At 43.1% G+C, this 14,932-nt stretch overlaps 1 protein-coding gene across 1 annotated transcript; it reads right to left on the bottom strand.

The window, feature by feature from the left end:
- Positions 1-1,235: 1,235 nt before the first annotated feature.
- On the bottom strand, positions 1,236-14,644 carry LOC139933257 (transcription regulator protein BACH2-like). Its single transcript, XM_071927322.2, has 5 exons — positions 14,378-14,644; positions 9,456-10,457; positions 8,949-9,380; positions 3,669-3,875; positions 1,236-1,786 (listed from the first exon to the last, which is right to left on the bottom strand). Exons 1-5 carry the CDS (start codon positions 14,642-14,644, stop codon positions 1,346-1,348), a joined length of 2,349 nt encoding a protein of 782 aa, XP_071783423.2. The 3' UTR covers positions 1,236-1,345.
- Positions 14,645-14,932: the final 288 nt, after the last annotated feature.

Below are 14,932 nucleotides of genomic sequence, written 5' to 3'. Positions count from 1 at the left end.
AGCAACACAGCAGACGGCAACACTCACCCCTGCCACGTGCTTCACCATCGACTTTTCAACAGCAGATGAATTTGGCATCTCCCTCAATCAATAATGCACCAATGTTTTTGTTTGGAGCTTTGAACTTCTGATCATACCCCATTAGCTATACTGAATTGCAAGTGGAAATGGAAAATGTCATTGTTTGTTTTCACAAATTTACATATGTAAGACGTTGTCATGTTTAGGTGTCTTACACCCACATACCGAATACTTTTAATAGGGTTATTTGGCTTATGTACAATACAACAACAGTGGAGCAAAAAATACGTAGTTAAGTACGAACACTAAATTCTTACTACATAAAAGACAATAAATAATTGGATCCCAAAAAAAAAAGAGCACTTATGATTTAAGTTATTGTTTAAGTAGTTTTTTGACACCATGTCTTGGGACCTCAGTGACTGGCGTGGGACTTGATTTTAAGTGCCAATGTCAATGCGTTTGCTTATATTCAATGCCATAGCTCACCTCTTGGAGGTGTTGGGCAGTGCTGCGACTTAAAATCCTAATCCTTCTCTAATTACGCAATATTCATCCCTGTATCCCTCCTTCTCTTAGCACAGATGTGAAAAAGGCAGAAGAAGAATGTGTAGAAACGACCGTCTGAGCACAGGAAAAAGTGAAAGTGAAGTTTTGACAAAGGAAACTTTGCATAATGAGAGTTCATTTGACCATTTCTTCTAATGTACAATTTTACAAATACACACCTTTGGTAACATTTTACTTTAAAGTCCTGTGCCACTCAACAATTACTAGGTCACTTGAAATGTCAATTACCTCATATGACAAAAGGGAAGCTATTTGATACTGTATAGAGCATGTATTTGATAATGTATAGTGTTGTATGTTCAATGTTTTAACCAAACCAAAAGTGGCAGTTGGTGGAAATGTGATTTCAAAGGTCAAATAAACATTATTTTCCATGGATCAAAGGGATTTACGAAGTAATTGAAAAGGTATGACAGGACTGTAAAGTAAAGTGCATGTACATGTTAACAGGGACATTACTGAACATTCTGAGGAATTCCTGAGTTTAACCTCCCATGATGCACCAAAGAGGGAGGGAAGCAGAGAAGAGAAAGACAGAGAAGGAGAGAGAGAAAGGGAAAGAGAGAGAAAGCTGCCAGTGCTATTGTTATTGTCACCAGTCCAAAAATACCTGTTGAACAGTATTGCTGATAAGACAACTCTAGTGTCATCCATTACAAAAAAACACAACTACAAATTTACTTTAAATATCAAGGTAGAGACAAGTATGAGTGTGTCTTAGACAAAACAACTTTTTTTTTTTAACCACCAGCCTCTAACTACAGTCATTTCTTTTCTGTTCATCCGTTGTGCATTTCTCAGTCATTTCCTGACAGAAATCCACCGTTACAGTGGGGCTACATACATCCACACTGGATCCGCGCACCAGGGGACACTCGGGGTTCTCCTGCCCCAGACCGGACACCTGTACCCCGGGTTGCCTGTCTTCCTGCCCCCTCTGACTGGATCCCATGTCAGAGGGACACGGGGCCTCACCTCGCAGTGAGATGGGCGACCCCCTCCGGGCCGAGCCCTCTTCAGAAGAAGGTGACGGCGGGTTGGAGGTGAGGTCAATGCTGGCGGAGACGGGACCCGGCTGGCCGCCCTGCACCTCCCTGCACACCTCCTGGGAGAGGAAGGACAGGTTCTGCCACAGCTCGCCCATACAGACCTTCAGCTGGTTGCGCTCGCTCAGCAGCTTCTCCTTCTCGCACACCTAAGTCCATATGACAGAGAATATCATCGGGTTAACGTCTGGTCGATGCTGAAACCCTTGTACGGATTGCTGGAGCATCCTGTTTTCTGGTCTACCACACTCGTACAAAGTACTTTAACTAAAACTAGAAAATTGAATCACATTACACCCATCCTGACCTCCCTTCATTGGCTCCCATTTCAAGCCACATCTGTCTTCAAAGTGCCTCTGCTAACATATAAATTGTACATTCTGTTATCCGACATCCGACATCCTCCCTCATTTTCCCCCTTCGTGCCCTCCGATTGCAGGACGCTGGTTACCTTACTGTCCCAAGAATAAAGCAGAAATCGGCAGGCAGCAGAGCGTTTTCTTACCGAGCTCCCTATCTCTGGAACCAATTTCCTCTTGCAATTAATGAAGTTAATTCTTGGGTGTCCTGGTGGCTCAGTGGTCTACATCGCAAGTGAAATCTGGCCCACAAACCTTATCATAAATCCCTATCTCTCTCCCTCTCTTTCCTGCCTATCTCCACTTTCAGCTATCCAATAAAAATTCCAAAAGAGAAAGCTAATTCTTTGGAAACCTTTTCTTGGGAGTTTTCCTTGTTTTCAACATGCTATTTTGTGTCTTTGCTTTGTGTTTTCTTTCATTGCATTTATTTTGTTGCACCATTTTGTTTTGTGATTGATTGTTGATTAGTTAAATCTAGGTAGGCTCGTTCTCTGTAAAGTCCTCTGAGACAGGCTTGTCATGAAGGGCTATAGAAATAAACTTGACTTGACTTATGAACAATAAAATAACTAGCCAATGTTCATCAACTCTTCTACTAAAATTCTTCCGCTGCACTTTGGCTACCGTAATGACACCAACAGGCAAATATATAAATTTCAAGTTACTATAACGATGATCATAGCCCAACCGACCAAGCCTCTAAAGTAGGGATGAGGGAAGTGGAGACAAAAGTCCTGTGCCCGGCTGTTCCGGCTGTTAAAGCATGCGAGAGAGGGGGTCTAACTCGCAATGTGCTCATATTTTGTGCTGGGGTGTGCATAAAAACTTAGATTAGCTATGACACGTATTGTGGGCTTGGGCTACGCCAGTTATGATAGGGTCGCTTCATCAATAGCAGATGGAGTAGCAAATGAACTGTCCCAAATGGTCTCCACTTTCCCTTGCTACCTCCTCTCCTCCAAGTGAAAGCTTTGGGATGCACCCAGGATGGAAAGTTTCAGCTACTGTTCCATTAAACTATTTAAGCCATTTAGAATGTGGTTTGATCGTTTGTGCCCCCTGGGAGATTTGCACTACAGTGTCAAGAGTTTACAGAGAATAGTGGCATAAACAAAAACCATCCAGTCAGCCAAAATGCCTAAAATTCAGGCTGTACTGGAGGCATCAAGGGATCCTACCTGCTGGTTGCTAGGTGTACTTTGTTTGATTGATTGTTGTGTCAATTCAACAATGTTAGAAGTAAAAGTGAATGGTCTGATAAGGTACTGTAACACAGTAATCTGTCTTGTCTTTAGCTCTAGTCTCTACAGTCTCCGATCCCCCTTCCTTTGAGCAACACAGTGATCTAATAACAGGTGTGATGGTGTCCAGTTTTACTTGTCCCAGTCAGAGCTCAAACTGAAGCATTTTGAATGAGCTGCAGGACCTCCAATATGGCCACCAGAGGGTGTGTTATGTCACCTGAAACGCCTCTTAGCCTGCCACACACTCCAAATTTTCAGACCTGTTCCATTACTTTCATATCTTCTCATATATCTTATATCTTGTTTCTTTAGAAAATCTGTAGACTCTTAGGTCAATGGCATACTGTTGAGAACCACTGGTTTAAAGCTGTGTGTGTGTGTGTGTGTGTGTGTGTGTGTGTGTGTGGATGCTGATGTGACTGTACCAGTTTGCGGATCTCACACTCCAGGTTCTGGATGCAGTCCAGCTTCCTCTTGCGGCAGCGCTGGGCGGCGATGCGGTTTTTGCTGCGGCGGCGGATGTCGTGGATGAACTCCAGCTGCTCCGAGGTCAGCTTGTGCATCTTGATGAGGATCTGGAAGTCGTTGCGCGGCAGGTTGGTGATCTGGTCCACAGGAAAGGGCAGCTTGACCTGGGGGACCACATGATTTGACTTCATTTTATTGGTCAACAAAACAAATTCCTGTACATTTAGTGTATTTAGAGAATAGTTATTGTAATTTTGACTCTATTCAATGTTAAGTGGGGTTAATCAATGAACAAACAATATTCAATAATATTAGTATCATTCAACAATAATCACTGTCTGTTGGAGGGCAATGTGGTAGAACATCCACTAGGTGTCACTACAAAGCTGCCTATCAAATCCAGCAGCTTTGACACAAAGAGAAAACAGGAAGATCTCTCTTTGTTTCACATACAGCAGCTACGGAACAGTAAGGCTGAGAGTCAAGTCGTTTAATATACTAATTTTGTGTTAAAAGTGTTCAATTAATGTCTCAACTATTTAAGTAAATACACTTATTTATCTACGTATTCAATATTTATTTATTCATCTACTTGTCTTTTTTTTGTTTATCTTTATCCATTTGGATTTATTTGTTTGATTATTTCTTTATGTATATATTTGTGTATGTATTTGTTTGATTATTTGTTTATGCATTTATTTATGAATATATTTATTTGTTTCTTTGCTTATTTATGTATGTATTTATTCATTCATTCTTTTTTCTCCAAAAGCAAGTATTACTCGTTCAGTCCATCAAAGCTTATTCATTATAGGTGAATCATATGTGTCTACTCATTTCTATAAGCTCTATTCTCTATTCCACTGGTAGAAGAGATCATTGCCGTGCTATATATCAGGCACGGCATGCTGTTATCTTCATACCAGCAGTGTTCAGTGCAGTGCAGCCAGTGTACAAGGATGAGATCATTCACTTCTCTGACCGACAACAGAGGAAAGGGAAAGGAGAGGTGGTGATGGGGGTGGGGGTGGGCGTCTGTTTAGGTCCTGTCTCTCTCTTTCTCTCCTCTGTACACATCTATATATAGCTCCATGACTCCCACCAGTCACATAATAAGGTTGGAATGACAGAGTGAGCCTTGGACAGTAATAAATCCGCCTCCCAATCTCTCTCTCTAGTGTTCTGGTTTCCATTTTTAACGCTGTAGGTCCTCTGAGAAGCTCATTCCTGTAGTCTGTGGTAGAGCGGCAGGCCATGACAGTGTTGGGGAAGCTACTTTGAAAGTCTAGTTTTACAAGCTACCAGCTATATCACATAGGAAGAAGTTGAACTACAGCAAAGCTACCCTCAAGGGAATTAGTTTTGTTAACTTCAGTGACTTAGAAAAAGTAGTTCAAACTGATCATATCTACATCTGCAAAGTCACATTCTACAAAATCACATGACTGTAGAATGTTAACAAAAATTGTATATAATTTGAAATAAAGAGCAAGCAATATTGACTGTGTTTCTAATGGCCACACTCCAACAGCTGCCTACCAAAAACGATTAAAAAAGTCCAAACCAAATAACCCTATCTGGCTTTACCACAATGTTAACTTTCTGTTGGTATAATGTATAACATTGGTATTTATATAATTTATTTTTCACTGAGAAAAAGTATAAGGAATGGTGATTTTTCAGTGGGATGTAAACTTAAAACAAAGAAATAAAGGTCTCTTTGTAACACTGGACTTGTACAGTTTTGACAAAGGAGTGACTAAAAAAACGAATTTAAAAAATAAATGAAAGTACGAAAAAACGCAGGTGGTACAGTGTCTCAGTGGTTAGCACTTTGCCCTCACAGCCAGTAGCCTGCAGGTTTGATTCCTAATCCTTTCTGTGTGGAGTTTGCATGTTCAGAATCAGAATCAGTTTTCACATAGGCTACAAGGAATTCAACAAAACTCTAAAAGTAGTAGTATATAAAAAAATGTAAAATACAGATTAGGGAATAGACCTCACTGCATTCTCCTGGATTTCCTCTAACAGTCAGGTGGACTGGAGACTCTAAATTGTCAATAGGTATGAATGCGAGTGTCTGTCTATCTTTGTTAGCCCTATGATGGACTGGAGACGTTTTCCAGGGTGTTTCTCTGCCTTCCACCCTATGCATGCTGGGATATACAGGCTCCCCACCATCACCCTGAATGGGAATAAGCAGGTTAAGAAAACAAATGAATGAATGAAAAAAATCAATTCACTTTTATTCTTTTCTAGCCAAAAATAGTTGGTAGTTGTAATAGTTAACTATTCTTCAAAATGACAAAAAAGTAAACTGCTAAAAACACTAAAGGAGACCAAGCTACTGCAAAATGTAGTTTAACTACTAGTGGGGGGGTTGGCCTGGTGGACTGGCCTGATTGGAAGGGCCAGAACTGGGGTGGGGGGGCAGCAGATGGTAGAGGGGATGTGGACAGGACACCTTCCACCTGGCTACAGGGCACCCTAGGGTGCGTGTGTCCGCTCTACGGGTGAGACAACTGGGTCAAGGCAAAGAACTGGGACAGACCACACACACACACACACACACACGTAATATACAATGTGGGTAGGTACACATACACACATACATAAGGACAAAACACTTACTGTATGCGCACGTTTAATGTACAATGTAGGCTACAAAGCTCTTTTTATCTCCATGCGCTGATGTGTCTAAGAGCCTGTAGTACTTTAATTAGGTCCTTGTTGAACTGCCATTTCTCTTATAGGTCGGCTGATGCTCCTGCCGCTAGCATTAGAAGATTAATTTTTCCATGTCACATTTCTCTACAATTCAAATTGCTAGTGAAAGCGTTTAGCTAGCTAGCATAAGATTCATTTCAAGTTCTCTGGTTTCCTGATAAGATAAGTCGTGCCATTTTACAACATTAGAGGTTTTGTATTGTTGTTGGATGTCTTTGTTTAAAGTGTGCTTAATCCTTAGTTGAGGGTGTAATTTAAAGTTAGCGTAGTAGGTCTCGCTAGCAGTGATGTTAGTTAAGTTGTTGTAGTGAACTATTAGTGCCAATTTTATTTTATTTTTCATTATTACATTTTCAGGTAACTTTTCAAAACTTGAAAATGTTGTGACTTGTTTTGTGCGCTTTCTTGTGTTCAGCTTGGTTACCATCAAACTGTAGCTGGTGCCATTCTTGTCTGTCTTGGCTTTGTAGTAATCTAGACCGTTTGTTAGCCAAGACAAACACTGCCTAACAAGCACTAAGCTAGTTTTCACTTGCATTTTCTCAAGTCTCACTTGGGCCCCAAAGTTGGTCATGGAAACAAACAACACAATGGAGAAACTGGTATCATCAACACCTTACGATATTTAACTAATTATTTATGAAGCTTTGTCATGTTCTCAAAGCCATAGCAAGTCCCTGCAATGTGAAAAAACCCATAGTCTGTTTGGTTGGCTAAATGTCATCAGCTGAGTGTATATAAAAACATGCAAAAACATTTTGGGTCATGAGAAGAATTCTTAAGCATGACTGTAGCATACACCAACACCGATAAAAACAGCAGATGGAACATTTGGAAAAGTGGTGTGCCGGCACAACAAAAACGGCTTTAAGTGGGACAAGAGTGCCTGTCAAAAAATAGTTAAATATGCATTAAGATTCCCACTTCATAGGAAGACTACTTACAAGAATGGATAGCAACCACAGTCTTCTTTTATAATATGATCAGATTGAATATAATTGTGTACTCATGCAGTGTAAGTGATGTATGTATACAAAATGATCAAAATGTAACACATCTGAATAAGAAAACACCCTTTTACTATGGAAATCATAAAAGAAATTGACTGGTTTTGTTATTCTGACACTCTTAAAATGGGTTTCCGTTACATGACTGTATGTGTGTTAATAATAGCAGAACACCTTACAATGCGTTCACCTCCGCAACACATTCCACCACTTACTCATCCACACTGACTCACATACAGGCCAGAAACAACACTGACTCAAATCCAATACAGCTAATATCCCATGTGTATTTGTGTGTCTGTGTGTGTATATGAGCTCCAGTATAGAACTCATCTCACATCTCGTCAGATATGGAATGTGCTTAGGCATCACCATGGCAACCATGTAGCTCTCTTATCTCCACAATGTGTGTGTGTGTGTGTGCGTCATTTCTCCAAGGAGACAAAACTGTCCAAGAATAGTCCCAGCTTTAAATCACACATAGAATGTGCTTTTAAAATGTTACTGATTCATTCTGTTCACATTCTGTAAATTAGCAACCTGATAAAAGGAAAATGCAGTTTACAAGTTTGGTATATAAGATTTATATGTGGCCAATTATTGCTTAGAGATGGTTGGTATTCTCAGTGAAACTTGGTTAGAACAACAACACTACAAAAAACAAAACTCCTATTGACAGTGCCATGTACCCAAACTATATCCTACAAACTGAACAACATTTGCTTTGGATGGACTGTACCATGTCCTAAATGAATAAAGGGAACATCATCATGAATCCCTGCCTAACAGTCTAGCATGTATAAATTGATTCACAATAAAGTGGGTAGGAGGCTACCAAATAAAGCCAAGCCTATTTGAATATTTCAATTGGTGAGGGTATTGAAAACTTTGCCATTCATAAGCAGCAAGGAGAAAGAAAAGGGTAGAATGGAATGACAAAATTATTCTTAAAAAGGTATAAAAAAATTAATACATAGTATGTGTGGCCAGGTATGAACTACACTTACAGGATATTATACAATGGAAGCATGAGTATTTGAATTTTAAGCCCTTTTAACACCAGACCAGGGTGGACTCCATTTTCTAGGTGTTTTTTAACCCTAGGCTAACTGGGCTTTTTAAAACATTATACAGAGCGCTAATCCTGATTTTGGCTCAGGGTTAGCTAGCCCAGGAATCAGTGTTAGCTAGCCCAGGTTTTGCTAGCCCAGCTGTAGAGCAGACTTTGTCTGATTAAGCTTCGTAGTTGTTCAGTTGGCTAAGGTGCATACCATGTAACTGTGACTTCCTGGGTTTGAATCTGGCCTTGGGACCTCTCTCCTAATCTTTCATGTCTCTCTCCACTATCTAATAATGGCAAAACGCCCCAAAAAGTACAAGCTTAGCCCTTAGTAACTATGTCTATCTGGAAAGTAGATGAACTTGCCTTGGGCCAAATCTGATTCTGGGACAAAAGATTATCCTGGGCTAAGAAAGTATAGTATAATAAAGCACCATACTGACCTCAGGTCCAGCCATTCTGCTGACGCCACTCTCACTGTCTCCCTCTGAGAAGGAGCCTGATTCATCACTGGAGTTGGCACCATTGGGACCGAATCCCCGCTCACACTTGATCTTGGTGCAATCCTGAGAGAAGACAGCCTCTCCACCACTGGGGTTCCTCTGCTCCCCCATCCCGGCCAGGCAGCGGGCCAGTCCAGAGACGGAGCCTGAGCACGGGGATGAGGAGAAGTCAAACTGGGGCAGGCTGGAAGGAGAGCTGCCGCTGCCTCCATCCTCCAGGTATGAGAATGAGGAGCAGGAGCTGGAAGTCCTGGTTCGGGGCTCCGCAGAGGGAGGAGGGGAACGGGCTAATATCTTGATGGGGACAGGGCAGCTGGTGGTGGGTTGTGAACGGCCGGAGGAAGGAGGTTCCCCCTGCATCACGGTTGAGACAGAAGAGGAAATGGGGGAGGGAGAAACATTCTGACCAGAGGGGAGAGAAAGCCCTTGAGGGGCCTCTGGCAAATCCTTTTCTAGGAATTTCCGATCCACATAGGAGTGGGCCAATGTTCCTTGTCGCTCGCCAGCTGCTGAAGAGAAGATGACACTGCGTCGGTCTAGCTCCACCTCCTGTTTAGAGATGCCATCGCAGGTGGTGGGCCTGCCGGTCAGCGTTACTGGTAATGCATCTGCCATGCCGGTCTTGAGGTCCCCTTGGCAGCCCTGAGATCCCCCCCTGTCCCTCTCTCTTTCTCTAACCAGTTCCCTGTAGTGGTTGAGGGACAGTCTGTTGGTGAGTAGCTGCTGGATGGTGGTGCTGGGCACACCGCTGAGATCCAGGCCACCTCTCTGAAGGTAGGAGCGCAGGCAGGAGGAAGGCGAGCCTCGGCTAGGGGAGTGCTCAGCTGCTACTGGGCCTCCTTCTACCTCCAGCTCCATCTCCAAGACCTCCTCAGCACACAACTCTGGGTTGCAACCATCCCTGTCATCCCCTTCCTCCTCAAACACAAAGGGCTCCTCTTTGATCCTGGAGGGGGTGAGAAGAGTTTGTTGAGCAGCACTGCTATCTGGGAGTTGTGAGCTCAAGGGGCTGACTGAGGTATGGTTGGCCAAAATTACATCATCATTGCCATGATGGTTTTCGCCATTGTGCTTGTTGTTGCAGGCCTGATACTGGTACTTCCTGTATTTGGGACATCGAGGAAGGTCAGCAGGAAGTGGTGGAGTGCTGGCTACATGATTGGTCTGCCGCCTGGTCTCTGCAGAAACATCCAGTGATATTGCCCTAGGCGTCTCAGACAACACCCCATCGTCAGCCATGATGTCATCATCATATGCCACCTTGCCATTGCTGGCATGTTGGCTATCATTCTGTAGCTGGGCTTGGAGGAAACGGAAGCAGGAGTCCTCCAGGTTGTGAACACCCAGGAAGTCAGCACACAGGATGACTTCATGGATATTCTCCCGACTCAACACCAGCTTGGCTGTGTAGGCAAACTGGAGCAGAGGAGCGAAACCCTTAGCTGTCACCTGTGGAGGAGAAAACAATAAGTGTGAGTCAGATGGAAGGATGCATTTCTGATGCAAAAGCTGTTTAAGTTGTGTTGGCCTAACTCCATCCATCCAGTTTCTTGCTGCATATCCAGGTCAGGGCCGTGGTGTCAAAATGGCAAGCAGAGTAGCCCAGACATCCTTTTACCTAGCAACTTCCTTCAATTTTTCCTAGGGGATCCCAACGCAATCTCGGGCATGCTGGGAGATATAGTCCCTCCAGGGTGTCCTTGGTCTTCCCCGGGGTCTCCTCCCAGTTGGCCATGCCTGGTACATGTCCAAAGGGAGGTGCCTCCTTACCAGGTGTATGAACCTACTCAACTGTCTCCTCTCAATTAGGAGGAGCAGCAGCCTGACTCCGAGGTCCCGGATAACCTAATTTTAGCCGTTTGTATCCGCGATCTCTTTCATTTGGTCACTAACCAGTGTTTGTGACCATAGGTGAGGGTAGGAATGAAGATGGACCAGTAAACTGAAAGTTTTTCTTTGTGGCTCTCTCTTCACCACCATGATCCAATACAATGCTCCCATTACTGTAACCACTGCACCTAACCAGCAGTCAATCTCACAATCTCTTTTACCCTCACTGGTGAATTAGAGACCGACATACCTGAACTCCACTTTTGGCAGTTGCCTACCCCTCACCAAAATTGGGTAGGCCATGGCCTCAGATTTGGAGGTGCTGTTCCTCATCCCTAACCACTCCAGTGCACAGTGGAGATCACAGTCTGATGAGGCCAAAATGTTTAATTGATATGATCAATTCTGTGCAAGCTAATATCAAAACACAATGATTATATGTATTATATGAAAAATCTTAGAGAAACAAAAACTATGATTGGGGGTAGAGCATGTACCATTAAGGCTAAGTCCTTGTCGCAGCAGCATGGGATGGAATCCAGCCTATGCCCTTTGCTGCATGTCATCCCCTCTCTCTGACCTGTCTTTCCTGTCTCTCTCCACTGTGACCCTCTAATGAAGCAAAATGCCCAAAAAATTATCTTTGAAAAAGTTCTAGAATCAAGGGAACAAAATAGTGTCAAACAGTTTATAAATAGAATAATCTATTTTTAAAGAGCAGAACTGTAAGAACCCCCCCCCCTCCATCACAGTAAGTTGCGTTTTGTCTGACATGTTGTATAAATTTAACTTACTGATAATGCGTTACATGACTTCTGTGTATTGAAGTCCTCAAAATTCCAACAGTTACCAGTTACCTTCCAAACGTGCAAAATCATGTAGTGCAGCTTTAAATCATTGAAATGAAGACATTTTTAACTCTTAAGTTCACTGAGCTCTTGATCCAGGGACTGATAGTATGTGACAGCTAAACACAAGTCAAGTGAAGCAGAATAGTACAGAAAAGTGAGTTACCATGGGTCATGAAACCTTATTTTCTATGTTCAAGTCAAACTATCAATGGAAATCTCTGCGAATATACCGCAGTGTAAGTGTTTTCTAGCAATTAGATTCCAGATTGGGGCTTTAAATAAAAGAGGTGGTGAGATGGAAATGGATGACTGAAGCTGAATTTTATCCCTCTAGCAACAAATCTACCATTTTCATAGTCAGTCATTTTGCCACCTTCATTCTCTCCCCTCTTTTTTTCATCTTATATCTCCATCTTCTCTACTTGCCTGGATCCCTTTGCTCATTCCTATCTTCTATCCCACCCTTCACCCCTCCTCTCCCCTGCTTTCTTCTTGTAGCTTACAGTCAGCATGGCTGGTATGTGTGTTCATATGTGTGTGTGTGTGGGATGGAAGGATGTTAGAGTGCTGAGTGGTGTGTGTGTGTGTGTGTGTGTTGCTGTGTGTATATGTTTGTATCGTGTGTGTGCATGTGTGTGTACATGTGTGTGTCTACATGTGTGTGTAAGTCTATTTTCAGCTAGCATCAGCAGCTGCCTCCTGTGCAGAAGCACATCTTTCTGGAAACGGAGAGAAGCCAGGCGAAGCTCCTCTATCACTTCCCACTCCTACCAACCTTACTAATGAGAACCAGCAGAGAGAGAGAGAGAGAGAGAGGGAGAGAGATGGCATAGAAGAGAGTGAGGAAGGATAAAGAATAAATGAGTACAGTTGGTCATTAAAAAACGCCTCTAAACCAAGTCCAAAACGAAAATGGTAGAAGACCAATTTTTTTCGACAACAAAATACTTGAGAATGGGATAATTACGGAACGGAATCAATAATAATGTAGGCGAAATAGGCCAAGATAGGTGAAATTGTTCAGATTTGAATAAAAGCACCAAAATTGCTATACGTGTACAGTTGGATACCCTAAACATTTTCAGAACTGTGACTATTGCAAAAATGGATTTTCCATCATATCTGCTGCACTGACCATGATAGGGTTGAAAACATTCATCTACACCTATGTTTTGATGGCCAAGGAGTACAATAGTACTAAGGAAAACATCATCATGTAATAATGCATTCAATGATATTGTGTAAAGAAATACAATGAAATTACAATTTTAAAAGAGCCAAGAACATTGGCATTTTCCCATATGGCAGATTATCATAATGAAATGGCAATGTTCTTTGTCCTAAAAATCCTAGAAATACCAAACTCTGCCAGTAGGAAGCACCACCAAACAATGGTAACTGGTTAGCAAGGGAGCCAGAACATGGGAGTAACCGAGAATAAACTGTGGCAACTATACCATAAAGCCCAGATGGAGCTACAGTAAATTAAGAGAGGGAGAGTGAAAGGGTGGGAGGGCGAGCGAAGGGGTGCGGGAAATAAAGCCATGCTTTAGAGTCATTAGGGGATGGAGCTTGATTTGTAAAGTGGTGGAGGCGTTGCAAGTGATTACTGCATAAGGTAGAGTCAAAGAGACATATTAATCAATATGACAGATCTGGGGCATTATATGGTAATGCCAGCCACTGGGATCAGGAGCCGTTGGCTGATCTGTTCCACTGGTGGATGGAAGTGGCAGAAACTAAAAGAAGGCAACGGCGTTAATATTCATGCCCAACGTGTTTTCAGGAATCCTGCAAACAGTTGATAAACAAGTCAATTTGTGACAACCCTGTTCTCTCCCTCCGTGCGCCCTTCCTTTCCTCCCTTCTTTTTTTTTAACCTTGATTTATCCAGGCCAAGTCAAGTGAGCTCCATGCTCTTCTCCAGCATTGCCCTGCTACACATTCACACTGGGACCTGAACAGTAGAACCAGTCTTCTACTATCTTCTACTGAGCAGCTCCACTGGAGCAGCTGGGCGTTAAGTGCCTTGTTCAAGGATACCTCGACAATAGTTGAGAAAGGAGAGAATGTTACTCATTCACTTTCTCCACCAACAATTTCCCAATTGGTCCAGGGATTTGAATCAGTGCCCTTTCGGTCACAAACCCTTGATGCTCTCTCTCTGTCACTAACTCACTCATTCAACATACAAACGCACACACAGGCAAATCAGAGAAGAGACTGTCCTTCAAACTGGGGTTTGGCTGAATCCCTACCAGCTCCAGGGCTGGTGATCTGTAGCTGACCCTGACTTCTGACCTCCCTGTGGAGGTGGGTAAGAGAAAGCTACACTGGATGCTTTTTAAAGTATTTGACAAGCCAGCTAATGGATATTGGCATCTTTGTAAATGCCCCATTGCTGGAGCTCATTGTAATGCCACCAGACCATTTCAAACACTTTGATAACTCTCAATTATATATAGAGGTGCAATCGCACCTCATGTGTAAGATGAAATGTATGAACCATCCAATTCATTTTGATGGCGAGTTTTGAACACAAACAGCAGGGGGCAACGTGACGACTTTCTCTCCCCATTGTTAATTTGTCCTATATGTTCACCTCTCTGTGTTTGTGCATGTCTTTCTGTATTTGTGTGCGGTCTGTCTTTGTATGTGTGTGTGTGTGTGTATGTTGTGACCCTTCACCTTGTCTGGCAGGCTGATGACTTGCTCTGGCTCGCCCGGTGACCCAGTGTGACCCAGCAGGGCTTGCAGGAAGTAGCGGCTGCTGGCGGCGAGGACGGCCCGGTGGGCGCGCACCTCCCTGCCCTCCACCAGCAACGTCACGTCGCACAGGATGCCCCGCTGCCGCTGCTCCTCCAGGCTCAACAGCACGTTGGCGCAGTGCACCTTGGATTCGTACACGTACACGGGCGCCGCCGCCTCGCCGGCCCGCTCCTCGCCTGCCGACATCCCTCTCCCTCTAGCACCCTGCATGGAGGAAGGAAAGGAAAGATGGGACGCCACATCAGCTGGGTTGGATGACTAGCTTGCATGAGAACACAGGTATTCTTTTCATTGTTCAAGCTGTAGGATTTTCATGTGCATAACTAGAAAAAGGTAGAAAGGAAGACCAATTTCAGCTAATCTTGGAGGTCTGTGCCTGTTCTAAAAAAACAAACAAAAAAATGTCTTGATGTGTCTTTCTGGTCAGAAACATTAAAAGAGTCTTTATTATATATTGCACAACGTTCACTCCAA

This window comes from Centroberyx gerrardi, chromosome 17 (genome assembly GCF_048128805.1).
Source record: "Centroberyx gerrardi isolate f3 chromosome 17, fCenGer3.hap1.cur.20231027, whole genome shotgun sequence".
Taxonomy (NCBI): domain Eukaryota; kingdom Metazoa; phylum Chordata; class Actinopteri; order Beryciformes; family Berycidae; genus Centroberyx; species Centroberyx gerrardi.
The sequence above is the reverse complement of the archived record's forward strand: the minus strand, read 5'-3'. Positions and strand labels throughout refer to the sequence as shown.

Coding starts and splice junctions, on each gene's coding strand:
- LOC139933257 (XM_071927322.2), bottom strand. CDS start 14,644: ATGTCGGCAGGCGAGGAGCGGGCCGGCGAGGCGGCGGCGCCCGTGTAC. Junction 9,381..9,455: donor ATCGGAAATTCCTAGAAAAG/GATTTGCCAGAG, acceptor ATTTCCTCTTCT/GTCTCAACCGTGATGCAGGG. Junction 1,787..3,668: donor AGTGTGAGATCCGCAAACTG/GTACAGTCACAT, acceptor ATATGGACTTAG/GTGTGCGAGAAGGAGAAGCT.